Here is a 24,144-nt window from a genome sequence, read left to right on the forward strand (position 1 = left end):
GGATGAGCGCTTGAATGAGCAGGGTAGCGGTTGGGATGGAGAGGAAAGGGCGGATCTTGGCAATGTTGCGGAGCTGAGACCGGCAGGTTTTGGTGACGGCTTGGATGTGAGGGGTGAATGAGAGAGCGGAGTCGAGGATGACACCAAGGTTGCGGGCTTGTGAGACGGGAAGGATGGTAGTGCTGTCAACAGAGATGGGAAAGTCAGGGAGCGGGCAAGGTTTGGGAGGGAAGACAAGGAGTTCAGTCTTCGACATGTTGAGCTTTAGGTGGCGGGCAGACATTCAGATGGAGATGTCCTGAAGGCAGGAGGAGATGCGAGCCTGGAGAGAGGGGGAGAGAGCAGGGGCAGAGATGTAGATCTGGGTGTCATCAGCGTAGAGATGATAGTTGAAGCCGTGGGAGCGAATGAGGTCACCAAGGGAGTGCGTGTAGATCGAGAACAGAAGGGGACCAAGCACTGAACCTTGGGGAACCCCCACAGTAAGAGGATGGGAGGGGGAGGAGGAGCCTGCAGAAGAGACTGAGAAAGAACGACCAGAGAGATAAGAGGAGAACCAGGAGAGGACAGAGTCTGTGAAGCCAAGGTCAGATAGTGTGTTGAGGAGAAGGGGGTGGTCCATAGTGTCAAAGGCAGCTGAGAGGTCGAGGAGGATTAGGACAGAGTATGAGCCACTGGATTTGGCAAGCAGGAGGTCACTGGTGACCTTTGAGAGGGCAGTTTCCGTGGAATATAGGGGACGGAAGCCAGACTGGAGGGGGTCGAGGAGAGAGTTGTTGTCGAGGAATTCTAGGCCCAGAGTAGCATTGGTGAATTTCTTTTTTTGCTTCTGTTTTCCCACATTGATGTCATAACTTCATAATATGTGGTTTTACCTGGGCCATATCCTGAGACTCTCTGCTGGCACTACAGTATTCCCAGTTTGAAAGACGATGCCCAAACATGGATTGGCAACTTCCAAAGTACCCATAACACAATATTTAATGGCACAACTATTCCTATTTTAGACAGAGAAGGGTCCAAGTGTTGCCAATTTAGATCCAGCCCAAAGAGCGATTGGGTTGGGAGAAGGAAAGGGATGTCAGAAAAGGAAAAGATACATCTGGAAAGCAGCTTGACCTAATGGAAAGAGCACAGGCCTGAGAGCCAGAGGACCTAGGTTCTAATTCCAGCTCTGCCAACTGCTTGCTGTGAGACCTTGGGACAAGTCATAGAGAAGCAGCAAGGCTGAGTGGAAAAGAGTATGGGCTTGGAGTCAGAGGTCATGGGTTCAAATCCCAGCTCCGCCAATTGTCAGCTGGGTGACTTTGGGCAAGTCACAACTTCTCTGTGCCTCAGTTACCTCATCTGTAAAATGTGGATTAAGACTGTGAGCCCTTCGTGGGACAACCTGATCACCTTGTAACCTCCCCAGTGCTTAGAACAGTGCTCTGCACCTAGTAAGTGCTTAATAAATGTCATTATTATTATTGTTTGACTTCTCTGTGCCTCAGTTTCCTCGACAGCAAAATGGAGATTCAATACCTTTACTCCCTTCTACTTGGGCTGTGAGCCCCATGCAGGACATAATTTACCTGTACTTACCCCAGTGCTTAGAACAGTGTTTGACACATAGTAAGCGCTTAACAAATGCCATAAAAAAAATCTGGGAGGCCCAGTGGAGAAACTTATCAATTAATCAATCAATTGTATTAATTGAGTGCTTACTGGGTGCAAAGCACAATACTAAGCACTTGGGAGAGTGCAGTATAAAAGAATTGGTAGACACATTCCCTGCCCACAATGAGCTTACAGTCTAAAGGGGGAGAACATCGCTGAAGAAGAAAATGCTTAGAATCAACAATCTCTAAATATATGATCAATGTTTCTCATGCTAGACAGGGACACACTCCAGGAATAGAAAATTATAATAATAATAACAATAATGGCATTTAGTAAGCACTTACTATGTGCAAAGCACTGTTCTAAGTGCTGGGGAGGTTACAAGGTGATCAGGTTGTCCCACGGGGGGGCTCACAGTCTTCATCCCCATTTTACAGATGAGGTAACTGAGGCCCAGAGAAGTGAAGTGACTTGCCCAAAGTCACACAGCTGACAATTGGCGGAGCAGGATTTGAACCCATGACCTCAGACTCCAAAGCCCGGGCTCTTTTCCACTGAGCCACGAAATGAATGTACTGCTTTGAGAACACCAACTACCTTGACTGAACCCAGCTTTGTGTAAAATCAAGCTCAGGTCAATTTCCCAATTTCAAGAAGACAAGGGGTACGGAGCTACAGTCTTGAGTATTTTCCCTACTAATCTCATTCGGACTGGTTCCTTCTTCATGAATGTCCTATTACTCGCATAGCCTGTTGACCAATGTCTTTTTCTTTGATTCCTTTGACTATCAGGCTGTTGAGGAAATTAGGAGGATCATGTTTTGGGAGAAGATTACTTTTTCTTCCTTTTTCGAAAAATGATATGTGACAAGCTGATCTGTACCTTCATCACCTGATTCAACTTCCAGACTATCACTGACTGCCAGTGATATCATTTCCTGGGAAGGTAAAGGGAGCACTCAGTATACCAGGTTCAAGGTTAGGTCACCTCGTCATCTATGAACTGGGTGCAGGTACTGGTGGAAAGATTCCCCACTGACATTTCAGCAAGTCCAAGCAACTTGGTAGCTCCTTTTGAAAAATATTCTCCAACAGCAAGGTTATGAGAAACACATTTTTCCATTCTCCTCCCTTACAGGAAGTCTTTGACGGTAGATTTCCTACAGTTTGACATCTCTCCCCTTGCTTATAGACAAATGCTTGCTAGACTGGTGGACTAAATCCTTGGTAGGATAAATTAGCTGATCTTATATGATATGCATCTTGTGAGATGCTTTTCTTATTTCTTAGTTCCACAGATGTACACAGTCACCATTTTTGATCAGGTGAAGGTCCAAAGTGAATGTGCATCGAATTGAAGGTATGGGCAATCAGGCCACTATTAGCCTGTGAAACATAAACGTAAATGATAATTGTGGTATTTCTTAAGCGCTTACTCTGTGTCAGGCACTACAATGTGCTAAGTGCTCCAGGCTAACCAGGTAAGCCACAAAGTTCAAAGAGTTCAAATTGAAGATAATGAAAAAGAGGAAAATTTTATTGCTTTCTTAAATCTTCTCCCTGATGCCATCTTTGGGCAAAATCCACTGGGTAGTTGATGTTGGTTCCTGCCAAGTGGATGGACCTTGTCTGTGGGAGAATTACAGGGTTGATTCTCTGGCCAGAGATGTCAAAACAGTCAGGTCTCCTGTTCCTCATCCAGGTTCTTCTTTTGTGTTTGCCCATGACCCTAGCTTCCTTGGCTGGATTTCATCTCATCATGTCCTTTCCTTTCAGAATTTTGTACCCCTCGATAAGGTCGAAATTTTTCTGCCTCTTTCCAAAGGAAGCAGAGCTGGTCTCTAAAACCTTTCAGTGAAAGTAAATTCCCCAAATCCCTCTGTCATTCTCGTTGCCTTCTGCTCTTCCTTTTCTATCTCTACAATATCCTATTTATAGCTAGGAAATGGCGTGAGCTCAATACTCAGAATATGACCTCACCAATCCTTTTTACCTGACTAGAATAATTTCATCAACTTCTGTTCTCAGTATTTCTGTGAGAACAATATATCCTAGAGTTATTTATTTAATATATCCATATATCTATCTAACAACATGTATTCTTGATAATGGATAAGAGTTCAGTGTTTTTCCAGTGACTGCATTGAGTGTTCTGCTAGGCTTCTGGGCATATGTAATTCCATTGTACTGGATACTAAGGCATCTTATGTTTCTATTTGTGTAAAATACTCTTCACCCATCTACCCATAATTCCGAACTGAATCGAAATGTAGGCAATTAAATTGGTTTGCCTTTCTCCTTCAGTTTTTTGCTAAATCCTACTGTTGGTGTTCTTTGTGTTGTATGATAACTTTTTCAGCCCTTTGATTTGTCAATTCACCTTTGGGATACAGTCCAATGTCATTCTTTTCCTTTGAACTTCGCAATAGTCCTGTGGTATTGGAGCATCCATCTCCAGAGCATTTTTATCTTGTCCCTGCACCATTTCATAGCAGTCAGGTTTTCTTGAAATTGAAATCACCTGCAGCCACGTTTTCAATCCCCTTGATCAAAACCTTTATGTGACTGTCCCAGGATGGGTAATCCACATAGGTATGACTTTCAGACTGGAATTTTCCCCATGCTTTTTTAACTTTTTTCCAGCTAGTACTTCTGGGATTTTCCCCACTAGAAGCAACCATCTATTCATTCATTCATTCATTCATTCATTCAGTAGTATTTATTGAGCACTTACTGTGTGCAGAGCACTGTATTAAGCGCTTGGGAAGTACAAGTTGGCAACATATAGAGAAGGTCCCTACCCAACAACGGGCTCACAGTCTAGAAGGGGGAGACAAACAACAAAACAAGTAGACAGGTGTCAATACCATCAGAATAAATAGAATTATAGCTATATACACATCATTAATAAAGTAAATAGAATAGTAAATATGTACAAGTAAAATAAATAGAGCAATAAATCTGTACAAACATATATACAGGTGCTTTGGGGAGGGGAAGTAGGTAGGGCTTGGGGGGTGATGGGGAGGAGGAGAGGAAAAAGGGGGCCCAGTCTGGGAAGGCCTCTTGGAGGAGGCGAGTTCTCAGTAGGGCTTTGAAGGGAGGAAGAGAGCTATCTTGGTGGATGTGTGGAGGGAGGGCCAGGGGGGTGGACGTGGGATGGGGGTCGATGGCGGGACAGGCGAGAATGAGGTACAGTGAGGAGGTTAGCAGCAGAGGAGCGGAGGGTGCAGGGTGGGCTGTAGAAGGAGAGAAGGGAGGTGAGGTAGGAGGGGGCGAGGTGATGGAGAGCCCTGAAGCCGAGAGTGACGAATTATCTAGTAAAGGTAAGAACCATAGATCCTTTTCTAAAGAGTTTATCAGTAGAGCTTTGCCATTAATGGGCACTTCTTATTTTGAGAAGCCTTTCAGGTTTTTGATTCATGATTCTCTTTCTGTCCCCTTGGAGAGCTGTTAGAGATGAGGGAATCAATCAATCAATCAATCAATCGTATTTATTGAGCACTTACTGTGTGCAGAGCACTGTACTAAGCGCTTGGGAAGTCCAGGTCGGCAACATATAGAGACGGTCCCTACCCAACAGTGGGCTCACGGTCTAGAAGGGGGAGACAGGAGCAGACAGAGGCTGAGGGGACAGGACTGGGGCACACAGAATAACTGTTGCAGTCTGTCTTCCCATCTTGACAGGCTCAGTCCTTATCAATACTACTTGTGGTAGAGAAGCAACATGGCCTGGTGGAAAGAGCACAGACCTTGGAGTATGAGGATCTGGGTTCAAATCCTGGCTCCACCACTCATCTGCTGTGTGACCTTGGGCATGACATTTAACTTAAGTGTGTCTCATTTCTTTCATCTGCAAAATGGGGGTTCAATACCTATTAGCCTTTCTACTTAGACTGTGAGCCCCATGCAAGACCTAATAATCTTTTATCTACCCCAGCACTTAATACTGTGTCTGACACATAGTAAGGGCTTAACAAAAACCACAATTATTATTATCAAATGGTATTTATTGAGTACCTACTAAATGCAAAACCCTCTCCTAAGTTCTTGGGGAAGCAAAGGACACATCTCTACCCATAAGGTGTTCATAATCTAGGGGGATAGACAAATATTCAAAATAATTGGACAGGGAGTAGAATGAATTTGCTAGGTTGAAATAGCATAAATCAGAAATAAATAATACATCTATCCATAAGTGCTGAGGATACATATAAGTATAAAAAAAGTTGAGTGGCTGTTGGATTGACATTACTTGGAGTGCTGAAGGCTGAGGTCTGGTGGATGTGTGGGAGGAGGGAATTCCAGGCTAGGGGAATATCATCATGAGCAATGGAGGCAGGTGAACCTAAAGCAGGAGACAGTTAGACCTGGTAGGAGTGAAGAGTGAAAGCTGGGAAGTAACGAATGAAGAGAGATGATATGCATATTTGAGAAATTTCATGAAGAAACTTGGAGCCAAAAATGAGTTCCTAGTTAATCTGGAGGAAAATGGATAGCCATTGGAGATTTTTGAGAGGCGAAGAAAGACACGTGCTGAGAGACACAGACCAACACTTTAACTTCTTTAAAAAGCAGTTTTCAATATGTCCAGAGACAAAGGACACATCATATTTCCTTAGAAGTTTATTTTACAATCTAAAAGACCTGACTTTACACTAAAACCACTTTACGCTTTTTGCTATACAGTCATACTGCGAGCATTGCACACAGTAAGAGCTCAGTAAATAATACTGATTGATGAAACAATAAATATGATTGAATGAATGAAGAACTAAGTACAGTGCTCTCCACATAGTAAGCACTCTATAAATGTCATTGCTTGATTGACTGATGAAGGGAAAGTTAGGGATGCAGAAAGAAAAGTTCGAAATATTAATTGTCAATTCCCAGTATCAGATTCAAAGTCTAGGCAACCAGTAAGAGCAGCAGGGGCCTAAGACTCAGAAGGACCTGGGTTCTAATCCCAGCTCCGCTACATGTCTGCTGTATGACCTTGGTCAAGTCACTTAACTTCTCTGTGCCTCAGTTACCTCATCTGTAAAATGAGGGTTGACTGTGCAGCCCATGTTGGACAGATAAGTTTGTATCTACCCCAGCACTTAATATAGTGATTGGCAAATAGTAAGCACTTAACAGATAGCATAAAAACTCTCAGAGACCAAATAGTGGGCAGGCAGGGTGGATCATTGGTTTGATCCAGTAATGACTTCACCTAAGGTCTTATAGTATCATTAGAAGTCCTTCCTTGATCATGATTCTTTATAGATATATGATACCTAAAATCAATATGTGAGTGATTTGAGAGCTATTTTTCTCAGGTTTCTGATTTTCCCAGTGATCAGCCACAATTCTTCAGATTTATGTCTGCTTTTCTGAAGACCTCCTGGACAGATCTGTCCCACTCGATAGGCAGTAGGTGGTAGAGAGAGGATCGATTCCAGGAAAATGGACTGGGGAGGTGAGTAACTGGATGACCCAGTTTGGTAAAAGTAGACCCCAATTGGCTGGTAATGGTGGACCGAGAACTTCTCATTCTGCTAGTTCTACAGACAGCAAATGTAGCCTCAGAGGGTGGAGGTGGAGTTGAGGATAGAAGAGTTGCAGGTCTCTCGTAGAAATATAGAGAAGTTTTGGGAGAGAGAAAAGTAAAAGTTTCCGGTGGTGACTCGCCTCTGCAGCCTGTCTTGGAATAGGACGTTACCTCCTCCAATTAGTTGAGAGAAGACTGTAGCATTATGAAAACATCTTAGAAGTGGATTCTGATTTGGATCAGGGATCAGATTTGGATTTTGAAGTTATGATTCAGGTAGGGATAGTTGTGGAGCAAGCATCGTATCCCACGCAATTTGAGAACTTCACACTATCAAGATTACTCAGAATCGAGGGGATAAGGTGAACCTACAAAGGTGTTATAGTATATTATGGCCAATTGAATAAGCCTGTGAGGAGGAAATGAGTTGACCTGAGAAACGATGGTATGAGAGAACAGAAGATTAAAAATGTAGTAAGTACAGTGCCTCCTAACTGCTTTTACAAGTGAAATGACTGCAACCTGATTAAATTAAGATCTGGATTTATCTAGCTGGGAGAAGAGGGGATGGATGAAGAAACGTGTTCTAAAACCAGACCGTGACACTGATAATGTACAAAGAGAACTGAGGGGCAAGAGCGTGGCCTACACACCTTGTTCATAGGACTTCCTTTGTTCAGCTGTGGCTTGCTGATGAGGCACAGTGCTATCAGAGATAACACAATGATCAAAATTATTTCCCAGAAAAATATTTTCAGTCCATGTGTTCTACAGTGAGTTGCTCTGCCCAGCAAGCAAGAATATCTATCTTTGAAAGTTATTGGGAACAGACTAGAAAAACAAAACAAACAAACAAAAAACTTTTAAAAGAATCTGCCGGAGGAAGCATATATTATGTGGTAAATGATACCTAGGAGCTTCAGTTGTTAGCCTGATCCCTGAGCCAGTTCTAGATTTGAGGACTGCTCTGAATTTGGCAGGCGAAAGAGAACCTTGAAAACTGAAATATAGGTATGGTCGGCCTTACCAGAAAACCATGAGTGCCCGGGGCCTTAGAGGAGAGGAAGGTGCCAGCTGTACCAGTCTTAGGGCAGCATCTGCTGGCTAATCCATAGATCGACATAAGTGGCAGTTATGGAAGAGCCTGTGCTGTCCCTTGAGGCACAGACACCTGTCATCCTCATGACCATGAAAGGTGACGGCAGAAAGGCAGACCAGGCTCCTCAGAACAAGATGTGAACTTCTGTGCAATTGCTGGAAAGGCACTATCGTTTCTAGCCCCCGTTCCAGAGATGTCTGATGGGCACACCCTTGAGGTTTGAGCAGATGCAATATGGGAAAATCCCTCTCTAGGCACCCAGAAAGTGAACTGCCCCCAGTGCCAGCAATACTCATTTGAAAAACTGAACTGGGCAGCGACTGGATCTACAAAACAGACTTAGATTGAAGGAGTTTACTCAGAATGAGTTTAGATGGTTTGGGATTTGGAAAAAAAAAGGAGTACTTTCTGGGAGAGGAAGCTGTTCCTGCATCTTAGCGTACCTTATTATTTTCAATCTTTTTTTTTTTTACCATATAAATGATGTACGGTACTTATTCCCAGGAAAATCAATGTGGCATATGAATATAGCCAAATAACGAAGCTTTTGGAATTGACCGGGCAGTCTTCAACGTTCCCCAGAACTTTCATCAGCGTCTGTCTGGATTTCTGTCTTGCTACAGTTCAGCAACACCAGTGGCTATCTCCCTTATAGAAGTTCTGGGTTGAAAGCGAAATTCTGAGGTGGATACTGAACTGTTGGATCTTAACCTGTCCAGGAGATCTTCTTCAGTCGCCTCCCGCCCCCCACCCCTCCCACTGGGCCTTGATGATCACCATCATCACCACCACCACGCCTCCCTTCACCCTCCTGGTGGCTATGCTTTGGGGGAGCTGGGGAGACCCGGCTAAGCGTGCAGAGGAAGAGCAGCCGTGGAAAGGGATACTAGCTTGCAGAGCGAGGTGGGCGAAATCCCCACCCCTCGACTCTTTCTGAACCTTTGCTCGGAAGTCATTCTCGAGGAACCCGCAGGGCGGGTGCAGCTGGTGGCTCGGTTTGCCGTCGCTACCGGACTTCCCCGGGGAAGGGGCTCATCTTTTCCCACCGAAGCATCCCCCCACAATCCCACCCACGTGCTCTCTCAACTTTTCTGCCTCCTGCTCCCTCGGCTGTAGCGCTTGCAACGAGCTCCGGCGCTCCCCTGAGAAGGTCCAGGAGCAATCTCAGCTGGCTCTCCCCCCCCTCCCTTCCCCCCTGTCCACCCTGTCCCCTCTCCCTCCTCTCTTTTAGCGCCCTGCCCACCGTCACTGCTGGAGGAAGAGGGGACCCAAGTGGACCTTCCCCGCCCGTAGAGGGGCTGAGTGGAGGAAGAGATGGGAAGGGGGTGGTCACGCACATTTAATAATAATAATGATGATGACGATGGTATTTGTTAAGCGCTTACTATGTGCCAAGCGCTGTTCATTGGCCAGGCGGGATCCCAAGCAGGGCAAAACTTCCTTCAAGTTGGCAGCCAGGGATCCAGGCAGACTCCAGCTGGCATCGCCTGGGTCATCGATCAGTCAATCAAGTCATCGATCCCTTACCCCTAGGCCACCCAGCCCGGCCACCTCGCCCCCAGACCCGATTGGCTCGCCCCCCGCGGACCAGATGCCCTCTTCGCGACGCCCCCCGCCCCTGGCCGGACCCCTCCCCTTCCCCAACCCCCCACTCTCCCCATTCACCCATCACGATCACCATAGTTCGGCTTTGGAGAACCTTAGTCATAACACTGGGGGTCTGAGCGAGGAAGGGGCGGAGGGGGAGAAGTTTTCGAAGAAGTTTCCTCTGGAATTAGTTGCCAAGAGACACAGTGACTGGTCATAAAAACGGCAGAGACCCTCCCTCCCTCCTCCCACCCCGATTTTTTTTTTATTTATTTTAAAGCTGGAGCCTACTGGTCGGTAGCAACAGGTCCCCAACCTGAGCCCAACAACGTGACTAGGAGGAAGCCGAAGGGGTCCTTACCTGGTAATGTGAAAACCTCTCCAACGCAGCCCTGCCAGCTTTAGCCCTGGGCGGGAGCCCAGCCCTGGTGGCACATGAAAAGAGCACGAACTTGACTTCGTGTGGTGGCTTGCCCCAAAACGGCTCCAACTCGCCCAGGAACTTCCGTCCCGCCGCCTATTTATTGGAGGTGGGAGATCCAGGACGAGGAGTCCCGCTTTATGCCAGCCTAGGTGGGCAGTCGCGGGGAATCTCTCACATTCATTAGCATCACGTAGGAACTCAAAGGGAAGCGTGTCTCTGAGCTAAGGCGTGTGCGCAAACCTATAGGGTTTGGGGGTTTTTGATAAAAAAAAAAAAGAATCGCCGCCAATTGCTTTGTCTTCTGGACTCATCAAGGTGGTTGAGAGTTGGTGCTTGCGGATATTGCGAAGGGTTATTAGATTCATAAGTCACACCAAGTGGTGGGCGATCCACTAAGCAGAGCAGAAGTTCTCGCATGATGACTTCAAACAAGACACATTACCTTCCAGCATCTGTTGAGGAGACGGGATTTTAAGACACTTCTGTCTCTAGGACAGCAAAGAAACAATGGTGAGTACCGCTAAAGCTTTCCTCGAGAATTGTAAAATCTTGACATGTTGCTTAACAACGGGATGTACTCTCCAGCTCGTCTTTCCAGCACTCCTCTCGCCAGAGAATACCAGCCACTCAGGCCGGGAGAAAGGGGTTCGAGACGGTGTAACTTTAATTGAAATCGTGGGTGATTTAAGACGGAGCGATGTGGGACCGCGTGCCAGAAACTTGGAACTGGCGATGGGGCAGGGGATGGGGGGAACGTGTCGACCACCCAAAGCTGATGCTTCTTTTGCAGCTCTTCTAATATGCGTGAGCACGGGGGATGATTTCTAAGTGGGCAACCAGTTGACGGAGCTTTTAATTCCCATATTCATTCATTCAATCGTATTTATTGAGCGCTTACTGTGTGCAAAGCGCCGGGCTAAGCGCTTGGGAAGTATAAATCGACAACATAGAGAGACGGCCCCTACCCAACAGCGGGCTCACAGTCTAGCGATAGCTCTTCCTGAGCTGTGTTGGGGTTGTGTGTGTGTGTGTGTGTGTGTGTGTTTGTGTGTTTGGGGGAAGGGGGGGTTGGGCGGAATGGGGTTTGGGGGAGAGGGAAGGAGAGGAATGTGAGAAGTGATGTGGGGGTGGGGGATGAAATGGGGGAGTCCCCTTTCTGGGAAGGGGTGGGGGGTTTCCCTACTCAACATGTGATCAACAGGATAGTTTCGGCAAAGCCGTCTTCACGTGACAAAGCGTATGGAAGGGAAGAACTCACACTTGATTCTAGTGGAAACTGTAGCCTTTTTCCTCCCGCATCTCCCTTCGGATCCTCGGGAGCGCGAGGGGCCCGGGAGTAGGGGGGGAAAAACAAGTGGGGGGAGGAAGAGGCGCTGTATTCAGTACCCTGGACAGAGACGATGGGTTTGGCCGTGTGGCGGGGACCCCAGGTAATCATAATGATGGCATTTGTTAAGCGCTTACTATGCGCAAAGCACTGTTCTAAGCGCTGGGGGAGATATAAGGTGATCAGGTTGTCCCACGCAGGGCTCACAGTCTTCATCCCCATTTTGCAGATGAGGTAACTGAGGCCCAAGAAGTGATGTGACTTGCCCCAAGTCACCCAGCTGACAAGTGGCGGAGGCGGGATTAGAACCCCTGACCTCTGGCTCCCAAGCCTGTGATCTTTCCACTGAGCCACGCTGCTTCTCAATAATGATGGCATTTCTTAAGCACTTACTACGTGCAAAGCACTGTTCTAAGCGCTGGGGAGGTTACCAGGCTCACAGTCTTCCTCCCCATTTTACAGATGAGGGAACTGAGGCACGGAGACGTGAAGTGACTTGCCCAAAGTCACCCAGCTGACAATTGGCGGAGCCGGGATTTGAACCCGTGATCTCTGACTCCAAAGCCCGGGCTCTTTCCACTGAGCCACGCTGCCTCCCTCCGACCCCGGAATGAGGTCCGCCCACCCCGACCGCCCTTAGATGATGGTGGCATTGGTTAAGCGCTTACTACGTGCCAGGGGGCTCTGTACATCCCAATTAGCTGTGTGACTTTGGGCAAGTCACTTAACTTCTCTGGGCCTCAGTTCCCTCATCTGGAGAAAGGAGATGGAGACTGCGAGCCCCCCGTGGGACCACCTCATCACCTTGTAACCTCCCCAGCGCTTTGAACAGTGCTTGGCACATAGTAAGCGCTTAACAAATGCCATCGTTAGTATTTATCTCGAGCCTCGGCTCCCACTGAGATCAGAGGCACATTGGGGAGCGCGGAGCGGGCTCGAAGCCCAGCCCCATTTGGCAAGTGGAAATCCTAGCGGCGTGGGCTGGAATCGAGTCCTGCGAGCCCCGGGGTGGGAATGCTGGGTTAACTTTGGGAAATGCGAGGGTTGATCTCCAGGATCTAGCCACTGGCTGGCTGTGTGGTATTAGCCGCGGAGAAGGTAAGCAAGGGGCGACACCCCCGGGCACCAACAATCTCTGGCTCTTCCCTCGTTGGTGGTGGGTAAGGGCAACGGGGGAGGGAAGGAGAGAGGATGTAGTGGGGGGATTGGGGGCTTGGGGGGGGGGGAGAGAGAGTCCGGGGGTTCCCGCTACTCGTCGAGTTCAGATGATCCCGGGAGCTGCTGATCGTTGTGCAAAGTGAGTGGGGAAACATGCTTGATCTTTCAGAGGATTTAATGAGTTTAGTGAACTTGGAACTGCAGATAGCTGATTTGAAATGTAAGGCTCTTCTTTTTTTTTTTTTTTTTTTTTTGCATCTCCTCCTCCCTCTTTCTCGCTCCCTGGGTATGTGCAAGATTGATGTGTGTGTATGTGTGCGTACTGGAGATGCATGCTTGGCCAGGATTACCGCTTCATTTTCCAATACCTAGTCAACCTTACTTTGTGGCATTAAGAGCAAAAAGGGGAGAGGCAGCCACCCAAGTCTTCAACACACACACACACAAATCAAGATTCTCTCTCTCTCTCTCTCTCTCTCTCTCTCTCTCTCTCTCTCTCTCTCTCTCCGCGATTCGTCCTACGTGGAAATGTAGCTAATAATATTTAGTCCCCGAGCTAAAAATAAGCTCAAGGAAGTCAGCAGTTTGGAAGAGCAGGCTCAGCGCCTCACAGGTATCTAGGGTTTGGGGTCTCCTACCCTGCAAATGGGATGATTCCTGGATTGGACTCTCTCTCTCTCTCTCTCTCTCTCTCTCTCTCTCTCTCTCTCTCCCTCTCTCCCTCTCTCCCTCCTTCCCCCCCACCCCACCCCCATTTTTCCCTCCCTCTGTCTCCTCCCCTTCATCTCTCTTTCGCGTCTTTCTCTCCTGTAAGTTCCGAGCACTTGGTCCGGGGGGGCGGCTGCGATTACGCAAATGGAAAAGGAACTAGGGAGCCCAACTCGGCTCCTTTGCCTGCCGGCCAGATGTCTCCTTCTAACCGGCTGGTTTCAGCCCCGGTCCCAGGCGGCCTGGAAACCGGGGTTGAGGGTGGGGGACGGCGGGAGGGGAGATGGGCTCCCACTAACCCCCGAGACAACAAGAACTACAAGGGCAGTGTCATTCTTCTTCTTGGCAATCATGATCATAATCATCAATGGTAGAATTCAAATGGGCTCCCACTAGCCTCCGAGACAACAAGAACTACAAGGGCAGTGTCATTCTTCTTCTTAGCAATCATGATCATAATCATCAATAGTGGAATTCAAATGGGCTCCCACTAGCCTCCGAGACAACAAGAACTACAAGGGCAGTGTCATTCTTCTCAGCAATTATGATCATAATCATCAATAGTAGAATTCATTCATTCATTCAATCGTAGTGATTGAGCGCTTACTGTGCGCAGTTGTTGGGTAGGGACCCTCTCTCTATGCTGCCCATTTGTACTTCCCAAGCGCTTAGTCCAGTGCTCTGCACACAGTAAGCCCTCAAGCAATACGACTGAGTGGATGAAGACAGTTGCTCTAATTACTTATAGTAGCTACCCTCTACGATCCATTATAACGGTACAATCATAATTACTAGTATTAAGAAGAAGGGCGATGCCTGGTCGCGGATGAGATCGCTGCCAAGAGGTAGGGCCGGATGACGGAGCTACAGAGAGGAAAAAAGCCAAGTCAGGCTCCGCGGAGCGAACCCGCAGCGAAGGGAAGCACAAATTGTTCTGAGATCGAGACGTTTTCCTCCGTCAGATAGACCGGAGGGGAGGGGATCTGGAGCTGGAGAAGGCGGGGGGTTGGATGGGAAGGAGGAGAGACGGGAGGGAGGGGAGAGGAGAGGGGAGAGGGAGGGGGTGGGGGGATTTCTGATCAGTCTGATGCAATTCCAAGCATGCTGCAAAGGAACTCCAAGGCGCCCGCATCTCACCAATCCCATCACCACCTACCCTTCCCAGATGGTGCCGTTTTAAATACGGATCCGCAGGCCTGGCTGAACCAGGATCCCGGGGCAGCATTTAAAGGCGCCAGGCCCGCTTTCCCCCACCCCCACTCCCGCCCCGGTCTCTTTTTCCTTTTTCCTTTCTCCCAGTTCGAATTCACCCAGGGAGAGGAGTAAATATTGTGACAGCTCGCGCCGGCGGGATGGATGGGAAAAGACGCAGCTGTCACTCTAAATTGCAGAGTTTCCTCTCCCGGGTGCGTCGCGCGGCGAGCAAACCCCAGCCTCAGCCTGATACAGTTGCTAAGGTTTCAGACGAAGGCATCGTTGAAGGGAGTGTTATCCTTTCAGTGGAGCTGCCAATTTATCTGACAGTTGAACCGAGGAAATTGGAGATCGCGGGTCTAGCAGCTCTCGTGGGGAGGGAAAATTCCTATCCAACCTGATTCTTGGAACCTCGAGATATTTAATAACTTAAACCTCGAGTGTCATGTCATTCTCTTACACACACCCGACACACACACACACACACAGTCACACCCCGTATGCGTCTCCTACTTGTGAGATGATAAGGATTTCTTGGAAAGTCTCCCTGGAAATGAACGTTGCTAACAGGAAAAGTGTGCCTCGTACTGACAGTTTGGGATGGAATTAAACGGAGTTCGCCCTTAGCAAGGCTCACTGCCAACGGTTCCGAGGAATCTGGGGGAGAATTGGAATTCGATGAGGAATACATGGAAGTGGGGAAGGAGGGAGGTTGAAGAGGAGGAGGCTTCACTCTAACAACAAAAACACACTTTTACTTCATTCGTTAAACCTCTCTTTAGTCTAGCTCCCCTATTGGAAGTTTCTAAGATTGTTTTAAGCCTCCGTTAAAAAGAAAAAAGAATCTACATGTTTCTGGGAGTTTTGCTCTGCCATGTCTAGTGCTTTAGATGCCTCTTCCATCCGCTCGATAAACACCGGGTGATTCGGACCGTCAAGACACGTATAAAGGAGAAATGGGATGGCGAATGGGGAACAACGTTGAAAAATAGAAACCCCAGACTTTCCTTATGTTCCGCATCTTCAGCCTCCTCCCCTATAAACTCTTTCCCTATAGCTGTTAGCAATCAACCAAGATGACTGATTCGAGTATCACCTCCTTTCCTTTCCCCTGCACATCCTGGTGGCTGTAGTGAGGAGTACAGAGGGAATTCAAAAGTGGGTTCTGGAAAGGGGGTAGTGGGGAGGGGGGAAATTACTATTATATTATATTGCATAATTATATAATAATAATAATGATGATGATGTTATTTGTTAAGCGCTTACTATATGCCAGGCACTGTACTAAGCGCTGGGGTGGAGACAAGCAAACCAAGTTCGACACAGTCCCTGTCCCACGTGGGGCTCACAGTCTCAATCCTCATTTTACAGATGAGGTAACTGAGGCACAGAAAAGTGAAGTGACTTGCCCAAGATCACACAGCAGACAAGTGGTAGAGCTGGGATTAGAACTCATGATCTTCTGACCCCCAGGCTGGTGCTCTATCCGCTACGCCATGCTGCTTCTCAAAAGCCAAATGTTCTCAATTGTCAATGGACACCATACTAGTGATCTAATTCAACTCCAAATGGGGGAAAACCTCATTGCGGTTTTGAAGGGGGCTTTTATGAGGAAGACTCGGTCTCCAGCCCCTCCCTCTCCCTCCTTCTCACATTTAGTAGCTTCCATTCCGTCAGTACAATGATTTTTTAAATGAACACATCTCCTTTCAAATACGTTCCTCCTGAAGGCCAATAAAGATCTTTGCTTTTATTTAGAACAAATGGTTCCACGACTTAAATGATTCTAATGAAAATGAACTGATACGATCTTACTAAAAACTCAACTCTTTCCAAAACTAAATTTGTTTCAGTTAGCAATCAGCCTGCCAAGAAATATCTATTTTTATCCCCCTTTCTTTAACTTTATGGATAATTCAATGCCGCTGCCTATTTTCATTTTACAATTACTACCTCCAGCATCTGTGGAGTGACGACGCTCCAAATGCCTTCTGAGGTAGTGGGAGGAGGCGTCACGTGGGTGGGAATCCAGAGTGCTGTGAAGTGGAGCCTTCTCCTCCATCCCCTCTCAACCCCCTCTTCGAGTAGCTCTCCATCACCTTGTCTAAACACTTTTTCTTTCTATTCAACTATAGTTTTTTTTAATGGTATTTGTTAAACATTCCTTATGTGCCAGGAACTGTACTAAGCGCTGGGGTAGATACTAGCATCTCAGGTTGAATGCAGTCTATGTCCCACATGGGACTCACAGTCTTAATCCCCATTTTATCGAAGAAGTAACTGAGACACAGAGAAGTCAGGGACTTGGTCACGTTCACACAGCAGACAAGTGGCAGTCGGGATTAGAACCTAGGCCCATGCTTTATCCATTAGGTCACACTGGAGTATGTATTTCTTACCCTAAAGTGAAACTTTGGTCAGTGAACTTAACCATTACCTTAAGGGGAAGTTAAAAATTGGGCTGGTTAATGCCTAGTTTAAATGCTCTTAGTTTCCCTTGTTGAAAATCAACAAGTAGAACTCAGACATTTCCCTCTACCTTCTCATGTGCCAAATTATTTGGGGAAGAGGACAAAGTTTCCAAATTATATATATATATATATATATATATACAAATACAACTCTTATTCCTTAGTCATATATATTTATAACTAAGGAATGAATTGTATTTGTATTTGTAGAGAGCACTTTTTAAATGCTTATTATGTGCTAAGTGCTGTACTAAGCACTAGGGTGGATACATGATAATCAGGCTGAACTCAATCTCTGTCCTATATGGGGCTCACAATCCTGGAAGGAATCCTCACTTTACAGATGAGGAAACTGAGGACTGAAGCACAGATAAATTAAGTGACTTACTTGAGGTCACACAGCAGGAAGGTGGCAGAGCCAGGATTAGCAAACCCAGGTCCTCTGACTCACTGGCCAGTGTTCTTTCCATGAGGCCTCACTTCTTCCTGAGTAGAAGGATCCAGATTCCATTGGATTATTTTAGCATTTGAATCTTGGTCCAGGACCCCAAACTGACTCAATACCAGGAGAGTTGTTCTATTTTTTTTCCACACCTACTGATCTCGGGATCCGAAATATTGACAAAATAGAGACTCGCCTCCATTCACTGAAGGAGGCTCTTAATATGGAATTTTTAACCTATTTTTTTTCTTTGGACACCCATTTGGAAATGGTAAAAACGAGTGGTACGGAGCACCTTGTGAGTTGCAGAGTCCAGTGTGTATGGACATTTAATAAGAGTTGTTGAGTCATGTTTTCCGCCTTCAAACCTCTTCACTACTTTGTTACCGTTTAAGAAAGGAGTGTTTGCTGAAAAGAGGTACAACTCCTCAAACACATTGGATGAGACACTGAAAAGGTGAATCTGTTGTGTGCTACGATATAATGACTTGGCAGCCCAATTGGAAACTTTCCAGTTTGGACCTGTGAGATACACTCTCAAAATTAAATGTCTTATTTCTTTTGTTGGGCAGAACTTCTAATTACACAGGTTGCTCCCTTTTCAAACCAAAGCTATTACATCTGGAAATTCCCTAGGTTTCATGAATAATGCATTAAACAGGCATGATAATAGATAATTAGATGGGCCCACTAGGAGAAACATGAAAGGGGGCCGTTAGTTCAAGGATTGCAGAAGGTGTGTGGGCATTTTGACATCCAGGAAATGCTATAGATCTGTCCTTAACTAACTCAGCCTGGTGGAGATAATTAAGAAAAAAATGTGGGTGTAGAGAAGCCCGTAAGCCATTCACTGGGATTGGTTAGATTATTGCAGCAGTTCAAAAGCAATTGGCACAAACACCCACATCGGACATGAATGCCCTTTGATGAGGCAGTTATTGACTTTTATAAAGATGCCATATTTAAAATAACTCCTGAAGCTTTGGGGATGACAGACTTCTTTCCTGAATTCTATAATTAAGACAAATGTCAAAATATAGGGGAAGTATTCCGAAACCTTTAAAGGTTAGTTTCTTAGCATGAACAGCTTAACGGCAGATGACCCTTGAACTCCTCACTTCAGCATGAGTCTTGGGAAGCATGTCACGTGCCAGAGGCATGTGTCATATGGTGGGGTGCCAGAGCCTGAAAAACAACTGGGGATGCTTTCCACATCTCTTGTCTCCTTGGATCTGCGTGAGCAGGAAAAAGGGGAAAATCAAGTGGAATGACAAACTCGTGAAATTGACAGGCACGATTATCTGAGGTCAACTCTGAAGAATGCTTACTGCCCTGAGGGAGGCCAGGGAAGTTAACTTGGTTTGGGGCAAGGATTTGGGACAATTTCACCAAGGGAAGAACCAAAAATGGATTTGGAAGGTCTTCAATTTTAAAGATTCTGGACATTCACTCTCCTTTCATTTCTCCCCTTGCTCTCCCTTTGCCTTCAACCCAACACTAGGACTGTGTTCTTATGAAGCTTTAAAATTGGGTGGAACCGCCTCATTGGAGGTGGGGGTGAGAGGGAGATGAAATAGGAGGTAGGTTGAGCAGAAGAATGAACAAGCTAGCACAGGGCTGATGAGACAAGGAATTGGGTGGCTGAGAGGGTAAAATGAAGGAAACTGACTAATCCAGAGGAGAAGACTCTTGTGATGAATGGTTTGCCCATAGATATTCTTCTTGTGATGAGTGGTTTGCCCATAGATAATCTTCTCCCTGAGCCTCATTCACTGGGTTCATCCCAGACCAGAGCCTGCTGGATCTAACTTCCTTGGACTGTATCCTTTTTAGTGGAAAAGTCACCAAATAGAAGGACAAAGTCAGGCTCTGTGTCTTCTCAGATTCAACTTCTCAAACATTTTCTATGTCTTTCCTTCTCCCAACTCTCTTTGGAGATTGGGGTTGGAATTTTCCTGCTTAACTCCAAAGTTAGGTCACAGTGAATTGGCTCTTGATTATTTAGGAACTGATGGTCATTTTATCAGCAGCTATCTCATGCTATTTACTTCACCTCCTCCTGCTTCCTTTAGCTGCTGGACCAAGGGTCATTTCTCTGGTCATGAGCATCTCCCCTAGAGGATGATGGGAGGATTTCATTTATCCATGATACCCTAATTCCAATTTCTATGAATAATCAGGAATTGATTGTACACTCAGTTCTCCTCAGATGTGGGGGTCACGCCCTTGACAGACCCCACATTAAGGAGCGATCGTGTTTCGGCACATGCACCTTGGCCGACTCCATGTACAAGTACACAGCCATTTCTTCCAAAATCCAGTTACATGTGCACTGTTGAAAGATTGACCCCTGGCAGCGTTCTGTTAAAAGGCACAGTGAAAACACAATCAGAAAATAAGTCCATTTATCATGCCAAATGAAATATTCTTGTCCACCTCCTGCTACACACCAAATCATGACCCGTGATGTCTTCTAACTCAGAGCAGAGCTATTGTAGACTCAGGTTTTTCCTTCCAACTTTATGAATGAGAGTCCAAAAATCCCGCAAATCTACTACCTGGGATGCAATGAAGAGGGCTGTGGAATATGGGAATGATGGAGTCTGACCACTTTTTAGTGATCGACACTCCTGGGTGTCACTTCCTGCTCCAGCCCCTGGCACAGTCACATTAGCAAAGCCACTTGACGGGGAGCAATAGGGCCGGGATCAAGGAAAGGGCTGTCACCATTCCAGGAAATAGCTCCAGGGAGGCTGTGCTGCATCTGTGGAACAGCTGTTGAGGAAACTGAATAACAGCACAGCTCCCTACTTTCTCCTTCCTACCTGTAGTGTAAACATGGGATCTCCTCCTGGCTCATTCTCCCGATCGTCTCCTTCAGCTGACCAGCTGCTTTGCGGGCTTCTGGGAATCAGCGTTACCTAGTGGAAAGAACACTGGCCTGGGAAACAGAGGTTCTAGGATCTAATCCTGGCTCTGTCACTTGTCCACTGTGTGGCCTTGGGCAAGTCACTTTCTCTGTGCCTCAGTTTCCTTATCTATAAAATGGGGATTAAATCTTCCTTCCCTCCTACTTTGACTCTGAGCCCCAGGTGGGAGAGAGACGGTGTCCAACCCAGTCATCTTGTATCCATCCCACCATTTAGAACAGAGCTTGACACATATTAAACATTTAACAAGTACCATAATAATTAATATAGTTATGTCCTACCAAGGATATGGCCCACACAGAGCTCAGCCTGGTTCAGCCCCAACACATCTCATTATCAAAGCCCTCCCCAAGTTACCAATATTTAGTTATCTTTCTCTTCTTCTTGGGACGAAGGGGTAGGAAGATGTGGAGACAATTCCAAAGCAACATTGTTGATGGTCCTTCTTCACGTGAACCTCTCTTCAGAACTCGAAATTTACTAGCTAAAATGGGGTTGATCTTAATTATCTAAGGATGTGTAGCTTAGACAAGTTAGAGATTTGATGTTCTGGGAGAACAAAAAGTCTGTAGTTGCTGAAGTTACATGGAGTTCTCAACCAAAGCTTTCTCTTTTCTTGCTATCTTGGACTTACGTAAATAATATATGATGTTTAACTCTTTTCTTTGTTGACTTAGGGAGGGTCTAATATATGTTGACTTCTGAGAGTTATTGAGTAATTGTTAGAAAGTGTTTAGATTAGGGTATAGTGTGTTTAAAAGCAGCAACATTAGTTTGCCATTTCAAATCGTTATTGATTTAAATAGTGCAGATTCTGAAAAAGAAAGGGCATTTCCAAACACAGAGTACAGATCTTGAAGTGAACATATTGTTTACTGATACAGAATGCGGGGATTTGGAGAAGTATGACTCTAGCCATGATTACAGGCTTTTGCAGTAGGGGGGTTGGGGACTTTCTTTGTCAACTCAGTGCTTATTGTCCTTGCTTATACAATAATTCTCCCTCCACAGCCTTCACTTCCCTTGAATTACCAATTTCTTTCTAAACTGGCTGCCCAGTGAGTCTTGGGAAGAAAACAAAAATTCATTTCCACCAGGATGTGCAGATTGCAAGAGTAGTTATTCCCCAAACTCAGACCTACACTCAGCAACAGAGTTCACCTGATATTTGGATAATCCAGGAGAGCATCCCGGGGAGGAGCACAGCCAGCCCCTCAATTTCACCCCAAATTCTTAATTTGCACACACAAAGGGACACACCATCCAAACAGCACCTATAAGCAGTATTTAACCAAGAGAATAATTTATGTCTATCAGATGTCAAGCATTGTTTTCCTAGTTGGATTTTATGGAGTCCCGTGAACCATGGCCCCAGCTATTGCAGTGATGAACTCAACGAGCCCACAAACATAACTGTCTCTGAGATGTTTAGTTTTTCTCAGAGTTCAGATTCCAGTACTGCTGAGTAGCAGCTTTGAGCTGGAGGGTCATTTTGGTATGCAAAGAAGTACATCAAATGCCACATGAGATGCATGAGAGATGGACGTGGAAATAATAATAATAATGTTAATCGTGGTATTTGTTAAGCACTTAGTATGTGCCAAACACTGCAGTAAGCACTGGGGTGGGTACAAGCAAATCGGGTAGGACATAGTCCCTGTCCTCTTGAGGCTGGCAGTTTTAATCCCCATTTTAGAGGTGGGGTAACTGAGGCCCAGAGAAGTGAAGTGACTTGCCCAAGGCCACATAGCAGACAAGAGGTGGAGCCGGGATTAGAACTCATGACCTTCTGACATCCAAGCCCGTGTTCTATCCACTAAGCTACATTGTTTCTCCCAATTATGGTATTTGTTAAGTGCACTGTACTAAGCGCTGGGGTGGGTACAAGCAAATTGGGTTGGACACAGTCCCTGTCCCAGGTGGGGTTCACAGTCTCAATCCCCATTTTACAGATGAAGTAACTGAGGCACAGAGAAGTGAAGTGACTTGCCCAAGGCCACATAGCAGAAAAGTGGTGGAACCGGGATTAGAGCCCATGACCTTATGATTCCCAGGCCGATACTCTATCCACTACACCGTGCTGCTTCTCACGGCTTCTCACGCTTCTCTTGGCAAGGGATAGCTTCTTATAAAGCAGACTCAGGTACCATACTGGACCATATATAGAAATACATCAATAGATCTATCTATATTTAAGGTAGGTGTTAATATTTAAACAAATTATTATCCAATCTCAGAAAATAACCTGGTCTTTGATTATTGAGCTACTTGTCCGTACAAATTTCAGTGTTTCTCTAGCAATCAAATGTTACGAGTTAATAATAATAATAATGATGATGATGGCATTTATTAAGCGCTTACTATGTGCCAAGCACTGTTCTAAGTGCTGGGAAAATTACAAGGTGATCCGGTTGACCCGTTGAGGGCTCACAGTCTTCATCCCCATTTTACAGATGAGGTAACTGAGGCACAGAGAAGTTAAGTGACTTGCCCAAAGTCACACAGCTGATAATTGGTGGAGCCTGGATTTGAACCCATGACCTCTGACTCCAAAGCCCTGGTTCTTTCCACTGAGCCATGCTGTTTCAGTTAGTAATAATTAAGATTGCATCTCCAAAACTCTAGTACATAGTCACATCTGTTTCATATTTTGTTGATCTTGTCTTAAATAAGCCCTTTTAACACCTCACTTTGTTTAATTAGTGAAACATTAACTTGGAATTAATGGAGTGCTAACATTAAGTGAATAGATATTCTTAAATTCCTAAAAGAACTAAGAAATCACCACAGACACCAAATTACCCCTTAAACTTCTAAAATACCCCAGAAGCTTTAGGAAGATGATTTAAAAAACAAATGAAATAGAAACTGCAAATGTTGACTTGCTCTTACTGCTCACATTGGGTGTCCTACTTTTTGAATTAAGATTCTTGTTTAAGTAGGGTTTAATGGTGAAAAACTAAATCTTTATGGTCATTTCTACAATAATATTTTTGTCACCCAAACAAAAAATAGATTGCCCACTTCATTCTACAGTGGTCAACAAGTCTGATAACAGGTTCCTACAAATAATTTTATCCATTTGAATCCTTTTATGTTAAAAAACCCCATGAAAATGTTTAATAATTAAGATTCTCTATCCATTTTGATCTTAATTCCCATTCCACAAGAGCTCTTTAGGTCTCATCACTATGTGATCAGAATACATGATCTTCTCTAGAGGAATGAGGCAAAAAGGAAAATTACATGTTAGCCCTAAAGGAAGAGCAGTAAGAATTGTGCCTTTTAAAACCTGCTTCTTTCCCTTGAAAGGAGAAATAAAAGTTGTAGGTACAGCAATTAGTAGAGGGAAAAAAATCCAAACCAAGAAGAATTCATTTTTTTCCTAATTCCTTGTCTTTTTCCCAAGGGAAATATTCAGTTTAACCTGGTTCCAAAAAGAAGGTAAACAGGAATTTGCTCTATGTAAGGGATTATACAATCAAGGAAAGCCGCCAAAGCCGAATAATTCATGGCACCACAAGGAAATGGTTACCGCCTGAGGATCACAACCCAATTCAATTTTTAACGGAGATACAGACAATGGATAATGCAAACAGTTTTAAAGTCAGCAATGGGAATATTTTATTAAAATGTTTGGTGGGTGGTAAAATGTGCCAAGGTTTTGAC

General features: G+C 45.5%; 1 protein-coding gene across 1 annotated transcript in view; it reads left to right on the forward strand.

Annotated features, from left to right (window-relative positions):
- The first annotated feature begins 10,678 nt into the window (after window positions 1–10,678).
- BDNF (brain derived neurotrophic factor) overlaps window positions 10,679–24,144 on the forward strand; it is a 61,296-nt gene continuing 47,830 nt past the window's right edge. Inside the window, exon 1 of the mRNA XM_038764545.1 lies at window positions 10,679–10,755. Coding sequence (XP_038620473.1) covers window positions 10,753–10,755 — 3 coding nt within the window. The 5' untranslated portion in view covers window positions 10,679–10,752. The remainder of the gene's footprint in view (window positions 10,756–24,144) is intronic.

This window comes from Tachyglossus aculeatus, chromosome 22 (assembly GCF_015852505.1).
Source record: "Tachyglossus aculeatus isolate mTacAcu1 chromosome 22, mTacAcu1.pri, whole genome shotgun sequence".
In the NCBI taxonomy this organism is placed as follows: Eukaryota; Metazoa; Chordata; class Mammalia; order Monotremata; family Tachyglossidae; genus Tachyglossus; species Tachyglossus aculeatus.